The sequence below is a fragment of the Buteo buteo genome, chromosome 27, assembly GCF_964188355.1.
Source record: "Buteo buteo chromosome 27, bButBut1.hap1.1, whole genome shotgun sequence".
NCBI classification, from domain to species: domain Eukaryota; kingdom Metazoa; phylum Chordata; class Aves; order Accipitriformes; family Accipitridae; genus Buteo; species Buteo buteo.
Window position 1 is genome coordinate 11,274,336 of NC_134197.1, and position 13,423 is coordinate 11,287,758.

The 13,423-nt window shown below is 34.5% G+C and overlaps 1 protein-coding gene across 11 annotated transcripts in view; it reads left to right on the plus strand.

Annotated features, from left to right (window-relative positions):
- SNX29 (sorting nexin 29) overlaps positions 1 to 13,423 on the plus strand; it is a 144,771-nt gene that overhangs the window by 847 nt on the left and 130,501 nt on the right. For 10 of the 11 annotated variants that reach the window (XR_012654569.1, XR_012654570.1, XR_012654571.1 and 7 more), the window contains exons 2-4: positions 4,988 to 5,052; positions 5,906 to 5,958; positions 9,581 to 9,705. Coding sequence is in view for 4 of the 11 variants with exons in the window: in XM_075058763.1 (XP_074914864.1) it covers positions 4,988 to 5,052; positions 5,906 to 5,958; positions 9,581 to 9,705 (243 nt within the window). In the remaining 7 variants the exon portion in view is untranslated. Of the gene's footprint in view, positions 1 to 4,987; positions 5,053 to 5,905; positions 5,959 to 9,580; positions 9,720 to 13,423 lie in introns of those variants that run through there. The other variant, XM_075058767.1, reaches the window with a different exon arrangement.

Genomic DNA, 13,423 nt, shown 5'->3' on the forward strand with positions numbered 1-13,423 from the left:
CTGGAAGGAAGCATAGCCACTTGAACGGGCCAGCGTAGAGACGTATTTGGTAGGATGGAGGAATACATTTTAATAGATTTTTCCTGTAAATCAGTGGCACTCAGTATGTCTTAAAACACACTGGCAAGGGTTTGTTTGGTGTTTTTTTAAGAAGGGAGGTGCTTTAATAAATGCTTTCATGGGTCTGTTTATACAACTTCAGTAATGGAAGTTGCGAACAACACTCCGCACTTGAAAATTAGATTGTATGTTTTTCTCCCACTGTGGTGGGAGACCTCTTGCCAAAGATAGTGTAAAAAAAAAAAAAAAAAAAAAATCGAAGAGTTAACTGGAGTAAATAAATGCTACGTGTTTTATGGATAGTAGTAATTTCTGAAAATGAAACAGAAAATGAAAATGAAAACACTAAAGTTGTATTTTTCTCTGTTTTGTTCTCACCCTTGTGGTAAGAAGAAAAAAAAAAAAGACTTTTATGGAAGAATAGATAAGGAAAAAAAATAGCTTGTTGTGGGGAAACCTGTTAATTAGCATTGTGAAAAATGCAAGTAACATTCAAACCATGGAAAAAAAGTTTCTCAAATGTTTCAGATCTTGACACAATATAGACTAAATCCCAATTCTGAAGTTTTTAAGAGTCTGCATTTTCCTACAGAAAACTTCAGCCTTTCAATGATGAATTCAGACTGGGACTAGCCTTGTGCAAATTTGTGCACATCAGAGCCTAAATCTTCCTAGGCGACTCATCTTTGGGAGCTCTGTTTGAATTCTGTGACTTAAAAGGCAAGGTGGCACCTCTCATGGCATAAAGCCTCATCATGTAGTTATTTTTAATACCTTTAATCTTTTTTTTTAAACGGTGAGGAGATACAGGTTTATGAGGAGAGAAAACATTTAATTACTTAATATAGAATAATGCCTAAGGTTACATTAAAGCTAGTAGTTCAATTGCATGGCTAACCTACCCCTGTGTAGTCCTTGCCAAGACCTATATGACATTTCCAACAATTTCAATTAGACAGCAAGATAAAAAAAAGAATGCTAATTGTGCACTCTGATAAACATTACTGTTACACAATACTGTACAGTATTTTTCCAGAATAATGTAAGTGGAACAGATCAGGACAGAGAAATGTGTATCATTATCATGCTTGTTTCAGATAAAAGAAAGAGCTAATGTTAACATCATCAGATTTAACCACGTCCTTTGTTTAGTGGCAGTAACAGCACTGTCTACACCTATTTCCCTGCCCAGTTTTTGCCCTTAAAAATGAAAGGGCTGTTCCTAAGATACAGATAGAAGAAGCTCTCTTCCTAATGGCTGTAATTATTTTAAACGTATATTTTTTTAGCTACAGTGTATTTCTAGTGGATGTGAAGGTAACTTCCTGTTGATTTGAGCATTGCTTTAATATTACTAATGCTGCTTACTAATTACATACTCATTTTGTTGGACAGTGTTGAATAGGCTAAACTTCAAAGGGAAGTAACACAGGGATACTAGATATATGTACTTGTCAAGAATTAGGGGTGGTGTCATTTGTTTAATGACAGTTTCAAAAACCATAAAAATGTGACTAATTCAGGATGAGGCAGTAGAATCATAATAATGTAGTACAAGTTAGTATTTAAATTAGGTCTGTGTTTGTTTTATCTTAAACTTGTACCCTCAGAACCTGTACTACAGCAAGCAAAAGGAATTGCAGTCTGAAATTTTGCATACAAGACTTCAGGAAGTATCTAAGGGCAATCTGAGGTTTGGGTTGTTTTTTTTTTTTAACCTTTATGCTACATATGGTGCTGAAGAGAGCTGTACCTATAAAGAATTGGATGAAAATCCTGTTTTCCTTTATTTGCATAGTCAGTTTTCTTCTGCTGTAGGTGTGGATATTTCTGTCAGGGTATGGAGAGAAGTTTGCTTTAAAAATAGGAAAGTATGACTGTGAACAAGAAAAGATGACAAGGGTCACAGAGGCAGGTGCAGTACCTGAGACTATTTTTAACCCTTTTTGACTGAGTAGATCTTTATGGGAGGGGTCTCTTTAAGTTTCTCAGTTTTTGCGGCCTTATATTTTCACAATTATTTTTAGACTCATGTATAAACTTCCTTTTTTATTGCAATAGTCTAAATATAGCCTTTTTTCTGAGTAATGCTGGTTTTATGCATTCTATGTTTTGTATTTGTATGTGTTACTGCAGTTTTTACCACTGTTCTGAATCAGTAGAAAGGTATTTTGGTTAGTTTGTGATACACCGTTAGTCTTTAAATCAACTGGAGTGGATCACACTTAATTGGTGCTCTTGTCTGAAAATATGCTCTTTTTAATTTTTGTCGAAGACTTAGTTTAGAAAATGAAGACTGTAAAAGAACAAAATCTTAAATAGAGTTGGTAGAGATTTATTTTTACCTTCTATCTACTTGAAACAAAAATGTTGCTAAATAGTACTATGTTTTTTAGGCTTATTACAAAGAAAAATATATCCTCTGCTTGCAAAAACACACAACTTAATATTTCAATTTTTAAAAAATGTTAGACTTTGTGAATATTCTTTTTCTTCTACCTGCAAAATTTCTGTAAGCACAGCAATAGAAGAATTCTGAAGACATGCATTGAGCAGAAACCTCGGCCAGCCCTCATTATAGACATTATGTGGCCGCACAGCCCTGTTAATGGTGAAGGTGATCTGAACTGCTTATGGAAATTATTGGTTCTAATCATGCTAGTCATAATTGTTATTAGTACAAATGTACAAGTAAAATAAAGACAACATACACATTACACTGCACTAAGTCTGTGTAAATTTAAGACTGTTTGATATCACGTGCTTTAGTCTTTTAGGACATCCATTAACATAGTGATCATCTGTAGGTTTTCTGTATTTATGCATTTTTTTTATGTTGTTCACAGTCTGGTATCTAGTTGCAAACCATTTCTTTGTTACCAAATAGACACAAAGATGCCAGAGAGATGTGAATTTAAAAACTAACATGTATTGCATTTGAAAGGCAAACTTAACCCACATACTTAATATTTTCATTTGATAGATGTTTTTCGGGTTGCAAAATTATTAATTACATGCATTTGTTCTCAAGTAGTTTCAAACTGTTAATATAAAGAGAAATGTTGCATTATGCCTATTCCCACAGGTATGTGGGTAAGCATAAGACTGTGGAAGTAATGAGTTTTGAAACAGTGGAGAAAATCTGCAGGTTTGTTTATATTCAATGTTACTGTGCATGAGAGTTTGTACTAAGAGTTGGGATTTAATTGTTTTCCTTATTTTACAGTTATGTGATTTTTATAAGGCATTTAGATGCATAGGCATGTGTCTCCATTTTTGGCAATGCATGCATATTAAGAACACTGAATATAATTTAATAAAATTGTGATCTCTGAAGGAACACAAAGTGGAAGTAGTAGGGATTATATGAATTTAGCCTTATCTTCGCAGTGGCATAACTAGCATAGTTGTTTGGAAGTTAAAACCTACTTGGTATGGGGTTTGTTTCTAGAGTCCTTTACTATCATTGAACATTGTTTGCATCTTCACCTGACTTTCCATGCATTGGAGTATTTGACTAGCAGAACCAAATCTCATACATCACGTGTCTGCACAGTTTGAGTCAGAGTTCAAAATCGGAAGTATAACTTCTTGAAAATCCACTGTACTCGGCTAAATAAGCATTGTGAAGCTTAGTCAGCTAGCAGCTACATTGCACGTTTTTCCTATTCTTTTCTTTGTTCTGGCATTGTGTATTATAGACTTCTGGGTTTTAATTCTCCTGATCCCATATTTAGGATGAAACAAAGGCAGAATAATTTCTGTAGCACAAATTCTGTCTCCTTCTGCTGGTTTAGGAGCAAACTACTTTGAATGGGATTACGAAGATAGGAAATTCTGGTATTGGGACCTCACAGTGTTGGACAGCAAGAGGAAGAGACACATGTCTTTGATGTCATCTCTATTTACTAGAGGGCTTATTGTGTAGTGTTTGATTTTCAGTATCTGGAGGAACTTGCTTGTGCAGAGTTTTGATAATTGGCTTTCGGTCTATGCATATATTAGTTGTATGTTCTTTGAGAGGAAAAGAAGAATGGAATGATTTTAATTCCAGAGAGGTCACAGAGGTTTTTGAAGGATATTTTGAACTTAAGCTCAGAATAAAGAAATGACAGAGGTGATGTAGGTTAATTAAACAATAAATTTTACACATATTCACAGGAGTTTATAAAGCATATTCCAACAAGCAAAGTGTTATGCTATTTGTTGTTGAAATGATTGAGAAGTTAAAGATTGTCTTGTGTAGTTGCTTCTATAGTAACAAACTAGATTTTATAAGTGTTAATCAGAAATAACTATGCTGGCAGTTAAATTTTAAGGGATTTATTGTAACAATTGCTTTCTGTTCACCTGACTTAAAAGTCTTTCTGCAGTAAGGTTGTTGTAAGAAGATATTCCTGCTGTCTCTTTCTCATTTTCCATTCTTTTCTTGTGCTATGATGATATATTACGCTGGTAGTTGTCCCAGTATGAAGATTTATGGGGTTGCAGTGCGAGCTCCATCATACACCTAATATAACAGACTAAAAAAAAAAAGAAAAAAAAATATCTTAAACTAGGTCAATTCCAGGCTTGCAATATGGTACCACAGGTGGTTGTGCTAAGAAGCTAGGGGCAAGCTGTGCTGATTGTGCACAATTATACTGTATTTGGTATTGCTGCAATATACCTTATATCATTAAACCAAAATCTTACTAAAATAAGACTCCAGATATTTCAAACATTATTCCTGTGTTTTAGAGAAAGGCTACTTGGAACCTCAAAACACAGACTTATACTGCATCATTTTACTTAGAGAAAATACATTAATAAATTTAATGGAATAATTGGCTTGGGAGGAAGGTTTTCTGGGCCCTGGTGTTGGCCCAAATGTATTTTTCTTAAAAAACTATTTATTTTAAAATGATATAATTTTGTTGAATTTCAGGTTCACAGAATAATGACACTAAAAGACAGTTTCTTCTAGAGCGGCTACTGGATGCAGTTAAACAGGTGAGAAATCAGATACGTATTTCTACAGTATACTCACTCTAAGTTGTCAGTACTAGCAGGAACTGTCTTTGCCCCTTTTTTCTCCCCTTTATGAGACAAAGAAGTTGTATTTCACACAGTACTACTGAGTTTTTGTGTCTGCTAGCAAACAACTATTACACAGTATTTGTTTAAAATTCTTGTTCTTGACAGATTATATTTGTAGTATTTATAAGTTATAAATATAATAATAATATATCATAAATATATATATTTGTAATACTTATATGACTGAACTAAACTGTAGTGTACTGCAAAGGCTAAATTGGTTAACATTTTACAGTAGCAGCTTTTTTTCTTTACACTAAGATTTTAGTGAATGGTTAAAATACAGGCAAAGATGGGGTTTATTTATGTAGGTATGTATCTTGTATCAACATGAAGTTCAGAAAGTAGAATTTCATAAACTGGATTCAATTTAGGAGAGCTTGGGAGGCAAAGGAATGCTTCAAAAGTAATGGTATGTTTTATAAAGAATGATTCTTCTGTAATTGTAGCACTGAGCTGAATAGAAGCAGTGTTTGTTTTTGTGGGTGTACATTTAAAACTCAAAAGTAGTAATTTTTACTCAATTTTAAATTTATTGAAGGACCTGCAGGTGTGTTCTGGCTAGCAAGAATGTATTTGAACTGCAAGAGTAGCCTGTTGGTGGAACGTGATGTTGTAAAGAACTTTTTTGTTGCAGGCTGTGTTTGCCAATGCTTTATTTTGTACTGCTTCCTTTTTTGTTATGACTTTGTTTCTTATATGGAAATATTTCAGAATATTGAGTTTGTTAGTGTAACAAAAATTCCTTAAAATCTGTTTATTGCAGTGTCAAATACGGTTTGGAGGAAGAAAAGAAATTGCTTCAGACTCTGATAGCAGGTAAAATGGTCTAAGAAACTTTTAACTTGCTTAGATTATGTATCATAATGACATAAAACATATGGCACAAAATACTTGACATGCTCAGAAAACCCCCAGTTTCTTTTGTTTATACAAACACTGACATGGGACTGAACTTTTCATCTTGTTACAAATTTGACAGCTTAACAAAGAGTGTTCTTCTCTATGAAGTTACAAGTGTTTAAGTGGCTGCAGAATTCCTGACAAAGCATTGAATTCTGAGGTCTGAACATGAGATTGGGAGGATTTATCTTCCCTAAAACCTCTTCTAAAATGAGTGCATATTTATTACCAACACACCTGTGTTTTGTGAAGCTTGACACTTAAGTGTCAAGTGTTTAACACGTAGTCATTAAGAAAATTTTCATTCTTATTTTTTCTTATTCCTGACATGTTTTAAACCTGTTTTTCTTCTTTTTCTGTCCAAGAAGTTGTTCCTTTTTATTAATGTAAGTCAAAAAATGTCATTTAATTCCTGTTAGTTGCATTAGTTGTTGGATATGGCATATTGGTTTCTAAGGCTTTTACAAAGATGACTGGCGGACAGAAATTGTCGTGCTTTTTGTATCCTATTGAGTCTTTCTCAGAACCTGTCCTATCGAAGAATCTCAGATAAATAAAATACCAGGATTAAATGCAGTTGTTTGTTGTCCTTTTTCATGTCTTTGAAGTTTGACTCTGCCTTTTGGGAAGAAGTTAATTATCTGTTGACCATTTATAAATGATGCATAGAACTCTCTCCAATCCTCTCCCAATTCGGTCTTTAAGAACATGCCTAAGGGTGTGGTTTCATGACTTCTGGAAAGCCAGTGTAAGAACTCATTGCTACTGAACGGGTGCAGAGGGTTCATGTGTCTCCTCAAGATCCCTGACTTCAGTACTACTCCCTTCTACCACCTTTTTAAGCAATGCCTGGTGATCATCCAGTCCCTTCTGAATTAATTTAATAAAAGAAGAAATAATGCAGAAGGATAACCTTCTGCCATTTTAGCGAGTTAAATCAGTAAAACATCTGGTGAGTGCTAGAGTTGCTGCAAGGAGGGGAAGATCACACAGCTAGAAGCAATGGGAAGTGCAGAAGAGGAGGAAGAAGCAACAAGGGGTGAGAGGGCAAACCCATCACCTTTCAGGAGCAGCTTGTAATGCAGCTCCTTTGCATTACCTGTTTGTGAAACTCCGGGCTAATGCTGCTCCATGGCAGCTTAAGTCTGTCTGACTTTTGGCTACTACTGTCATACTGTTCTGCCCTTGGCTGTTTCAGCCTACAGTGTTTTGGGGAAACAGACTCAGAGAAATAGTTTTCCATTGAACTAGCATAGTGGAAACAGTTCAGTACAGGGTCTGTTCAGCACAGGGTTTGTTGGACAGAAGCTGGTGCGAGGGAGGAAGCAAGAAGATGTAGGTGGGATAAAGGGATGGTGGGGCTGAAGAACCTAGCAGCTAGACTGGCTGTGCAGCTATAGCTATTGGCACAGAAGCATCAACTAGGGATAGTTATTTAATCTTTACTGTTTAGTTTACGTGAGACAATGTATTGACGATGTTTGCCTTTGTAGTAGATTGTGTAAACTCGGCTAAAAGGAAGTACGTCCTATGTAGAACAAATTATCTGGATCTAAAACTTCTGCTTTGTTGCTCAGTGTGCATGAACAACTACTTTGCTGCAGTTGTTTAATAATTTGAATGATGACCTTGAGTATTTGTCTTCTGATAAACAGTGAGAGTTAGGATTCCAAAGATATGATGCTGGCCAAATTTTACTTATAAATATTTTCCTTAGAATTTGGTAGACATGCTGAATAATGGATTATAGCTAGGCAGCTTCAGGATTAAAAAGGAAGTGGAAATTACATTAATGGATTTTTTTTTTCTTCCTAAATTCCATGGTGTTTGAGGTTATTACTATGCGAAACATTGTGAGATAATTTTGAAAATGAGGATAGTCTGAGAATTTAGATCAAAATTCAGTAAAATCCATGATTCTCCAAGTTTTGTTCTCCCAGTGATTTTTTTTTGTCTTTGAGATTATAATTGTTCAGAGGTCTGTGTCTATGTACACTAGACTTCTCCATGTTTTTCTGTATATTTTTATTTAACATACCCTTGTGATGCTATCTAGTAAATACACTATGTATATTGGGCATTGTAGAATACCAGATTTTTTAATTTTATTTTATTTTGTTTTACTAGTGGCTAAATTTTCCTGTAAAATGCTGCATAGTTTTCTTGCTTTGATTTTAAGTGCACATGTATTTTTAATAATATGAGCTCTTTCACAGAACCTAGTTTTGGTTCTGCTTTTTCTGATTTGAAAAAGTTTAGATTTTGTTTTGCGGGGGGGTGGGGGGGCGGGTCATGTGTCTGCTGGAATTTCCATTTTTAACAGCAGCAGTCTTTTTGGCAAAAATTAATCACAACTGCTACACAATCATCTCGAGTATTGTTGCAATTATATTCTGCTTTAAATAAATAAATAAAAAAAATTTTCCTAACAAAGTAAAGTTTTCTTAACATAGATGTACTGGAAAGCATTGCATGTTAAAAGCTCTTCTGTCCAGGGCAGTTATGGTAAATATACCTCTTTTTCTGTCAGTGCTTCTCCTGAGATCTTATGCTTTTTTGTGACCCTGAATAGAACTCTGTTCTTCTGGAATGCTGGGGCAGAGTCCTGAGCCATTTTGTTAACTGTTTTTATTTATTTGCTTGAACTTAGTTAAAGTATCTGTCCTTCCTTTTAGTAATCAGCTTTGGTAGCCAGGTTACAACTTTCTCAAAGCTTAAGTTTTAAGTAGTGTTTATTTAATGGCAAAAATAAAACTTAGAGAAAATGAGATTTCAAACAAACAGGTTGCATTCATGTCTGTTATACCTTAAGCCTTACTATTCCCTGTAGGTTACAATAGTACTCCTTTCTTTGGCAGGCTGAATTTTAAAACTTTGCTGGTTTTACAATGGTTCTACCTCTGTGAAAATTGGTTTATTAACTGGGTTATGTTTAAAAAAAAAAATAGTCAGGAAATTTATAAATGGTATTGTAGAGAACATCATCAACAACTAAAGATTCAACACATCTCCAGAAAAATCTTTCTTATTTTCCTATGCCTGGGATTTCTGAAGGACATAAAAATATATGTTTATTTGTGTCCTAGCCTTGAATTATAGCATACTAATGCCAATTAACAAAATAGTCTATTAACTGTATAGGAGGTTACAGCATATTTTCAGAAAATCATTAATTGCATGTATAGTACAAAGTATATTTATGAAAATGTATTTGCATTACATGAAAAATAGGTAATCTGGGGCTGAAATAACATGACTAACAATCTCTATAGGAGGTGAGGATGATTTCTCAAACTGATTGCCAATTCTTCTGAATGTAATTCATGCCCCAGCTTTGGATAGTCATGATGAGACTGTGGGTATAAGTAGATTATACTGTTTGCAAATAATGAGATTAGTGCATACAAGGGGTCTTTCACTACATATAAGAGAATGGTTCACCTTTCTGTTCTCTGTTCAGAGATTTGGAATAAGCCTGCTCTATAGAAACATAGTTGATTGTTCTTTTCACATGGTTTCTTTAAAAATTCTATTGCAGAGTCACTTGTCTGTGTGCTCAGTTTGAAGCTGTGTTACAGCATGGTCTGAGGAGGAGCCGAGGATTAGCATTAACAGCAGCAGCAATCAAACAGGCAGCAGGTTTCTCCAGTAAAACTGAAACAGGTAATTCGTTAATCGTAAGTATTCTATTTTAAACAGTTGATAAGTACAAGCAAATGATATAATTCTAATGGAAGTTTTGAGCAATGCAACAAACTGTAGACTGTTGGTAGCATACTTAACACTTGGACTCTCATTAAGCAGTGAGAATGGTTTTTGCTTTCATAATCTAGTTTAACTTTCATATCAAGTTTATATAGAAATTTTGGTGTTTGGAAATCTGCGTTTCCTACAGTTCCATCATGAATAGTATCACTGGCAAATTTCTTTTGAATTCTGGTAGGGATAAACGTTGTGTAATTGTGCTGTTAAGTTTTTGCTACAACCATTTTCATTCTTAACTTTACTCTGTTCTTCAACTGCCATTTTCTATAGCATCAGATAAGTTTCACTTCTAAGTATTGATGTAATTTTAAAAACAAAACTTACATTACTTATATTGGTTGGGTTGTTTTTTATTACTTTCTTCACATTTAAAGAAAAGATTCCTTTATTTTTGTTGCCTTCACCTTGTTTTATTTATCAAAAGTATGTGAAGGTGTTAATTGTCATCAGTTTTATTGTGAAGTGTGACATACAGTATCTTTTTTCTTAAACAGGGAACACAAAATATAAAGAAGTTTCTTTTCAGCTTTTGAAACTCCATCAAGTGTAATATGTAACACATAGTGTGTTTTGTTTTATTTTTTTAATATATTCAGTGGTACTAAAATTGTTAATACATTTGATCTCCAGCCATAAACTTCCAGTTACACCAGACAACTGCATATAATGGATATTACATTAACACAAAATGTGTAGCTTGATATAATGGTGTTTTTAAATTGCTGTAACAACAGACTTGTTTCCTGTGGATGATAGGGTGAAATGTTGGGTCTTGTGTGCTGACTTTCCTGCTAATGGGTTAGAGCCTCCAGACTTAGTTTTTTGGGGGAGCTAAAATAGCTATGCTTTTAGATAAATTGGTGAGTTTCCCATGTTTGCCTCTTCTACTTAGTAGTGGGCAGGACTTGACACTTTGCAGACTCTAAATGAACAAGTAAGAAAAAATTCAGCTCTTTGCACAATCTTTACACATTTTTTGGCTCTTCTGTATGCTTTTTTCTCCCTTGTGTGTGTTTGTAATTGGGGATTAGATACTCTGTGGTCTCTTTCAGCCTCTGGGTAGTTTGCAACTCTTTAATGGGTAGTGATTTGGTTATCCACTTTTTATCCCCCCAGTCTGCAATTGAGAGTCTTATGCTTTGTTGCAGAGAATGTTCTCCCCTGTTACACCCTCTCTGATTTATGCAAATAGTGTGTCTATAAGTTTGAAGGTGTCCTGTACAATCCTTATGACTTTCTTGTCTGTTAGTAACATCAAGGGTGTATGAAATTTTTGGTCCTGTCTTAGTGGTCAGATGTACAAAGGCGCATCTCTGATACTGGGGAACTTTAATAACAATTTAGCTATATGCTCGTGCATATGTGTCTTATCTGGGGGCTTGTCAGTGAGATGATGTGGAGGAAGAGGAGAAAGTCGGGAAAGTTATCTATGGTTGGGGAATGGAAGAAGGAGGAAAACATCATTTTTACTGCTTAAGAAGCTTAAGCAATGTATGGAAGTTCAAGAACAAAAATGTGCCTGCTTTGCAGCAAATTGAATGCTGTACTGTGACTAAGAAGAGAAGCTTTTTTTTTAAATGGAAATTACTGGGTTCCACTGCATTTATCTTTGTGAATTACAGTGTTGCATTTTTTTTTTTTTCCCTGAAAGCAGTTGCAAAGTACTTCTATATTTTTATCACTTTCAGGCAAATGAATCTGGTATAAATTATATTTTGTTCTGTCTAATGTAATCACAGGTGTCATCTTTTTCTTTAACGTAGTGGAATGCTGCTGTTTAGGCTATACATTCAGGCTTTGACAATTGAAAAATAAAATTGTTCAGCAGTGTTTTTATTCGAAATTTACAGATACTTCATGACAACTGTACTTTCAAATGGCTGTAAACAATGTAGCATCATGTTGCATCTAAGAGCTTCAGTGTTTTACTTTGTTGTCCTTAAATGAAAATAAAAGTTTTTATTTAAAATTCCAGTAGTAGTTCTTTGGAACTATGACTTAAAAATCCTATTTAAAATATTTTAATTTTTTAAATATATATTCAAGTAAATAAATTCCTAACATCAGTGTGATTTCGTGTCAATTGATGGTGTGGTCATTCCAGGCATATGCAGCTCCTTTAATCTTATATTAAGCAATCTAAACAAAAGCAGCAAACAATAGAACTGTATTCTGTCTTTAATTTGTAATAATATGAGGGTGTCTTCATTTAACTACAGTTAAGGTTATGTGAGAATACTGTAGCTGATGCAGTATTTACTAAAAATTATTAGGACAATGTTGTTGAAAGGTTCTAAATAGATGAACTCTTCCATTGCCTCTGGTTGTTCTTTCTACTGTGTTATTAGAAGTTCCAGACTTGTTGAAACCTTTCTGTCAGTAATAGCAGTGTTTTTTCTGCAGTCAGTCAGAGGATCATAGGCCAATTCAAGTTGGAAGGGTCCTCAGGAGGTCCGCAGTCCTACAAAGATCATCTGTGAGGTTAAACAAGGTTGCTCAGGGCTTTATCCATTTGGGACTTGAAAACCTCCACAGACTGCACAACCTCTTTGGTCAAGCATGTTCCAACATTTGACTGTCCTCATGATGAAAGAGTTTTTCCTTATATCCACTCTGAGCCTTTCTTGTGTTAATTTATGCCTGTTGTCTGCTGTCTTCCTGCTATGTGCTGATGTGAAGAGCCTAAATCAGTCTTATTGATGACTTCCTTGTAGGTACTGGAGGACTGCTATTAGGTGTCTGCCCTCCTCCTCAGCCTTCTCTTCTCCTGGCTGAAGCAAAATTTTGTCTTTGTTGCTTTTTTTGTTTGTTTTTAAATAGTTCTGGTGCTGCATCTTACTACAGATTTATGTATATGCTTTGATGCTATTAATTGTAGAATAGTATTATCTGTTTATAGATAGGTAAACCATGGCAGAATTACAGATGTGGCTTGTTCTCAGCCTCATGGCATGTCAATACCGAAAATGGGAATGTATTTTGAAATCGTTGCTAAGTCACAATATGTTTGTAGCTTTACTACGTTGCATGTCATAGCTTGCTTATGAATAGTAGGACATTGTAGAGTAATGCTGAGGGCTAATATGGTAAAACTATTAGTTGCTGTGGTTAGAAATGAAAATGATAGGCTAAGGCTTATAGAATATAAATTTTATTTAATGATAGTCTCAATTAAAAGTGAAAGAACTAATATTTCCAACTATAGCAAAGAATGTTCTACAATGAGGCACTTGTGACAAACATGAAACTGTTCTTTAATTACTTGACAGAACAGACACTGAAATGCACAATGGCTGCACAGTGTAAATTGTTTTCTTTACTTTTTTTTTGCATAAGAAGGCACTGAACCTGGCTTCAGATTGATCTCTATGCTCTCAGCTTGAGACATGACTGCTGTTTAGGGCTGATTAATGATTGGTGGTATTGCAGTTACTGGAACTGTGATATTATTAAAACTAAGTAAACTGTTTTCACAAAGCGATTAATATTTGGGTGAATTGCATAATGTCACTGTCTTCTCTGCCTCCAGTACAATTGTACGAATTGTATTTTACTGAAATTAAAACGATCTTACTTCTGAATAACAAGAATTGGATTATTTGCTATGAAAAATAAT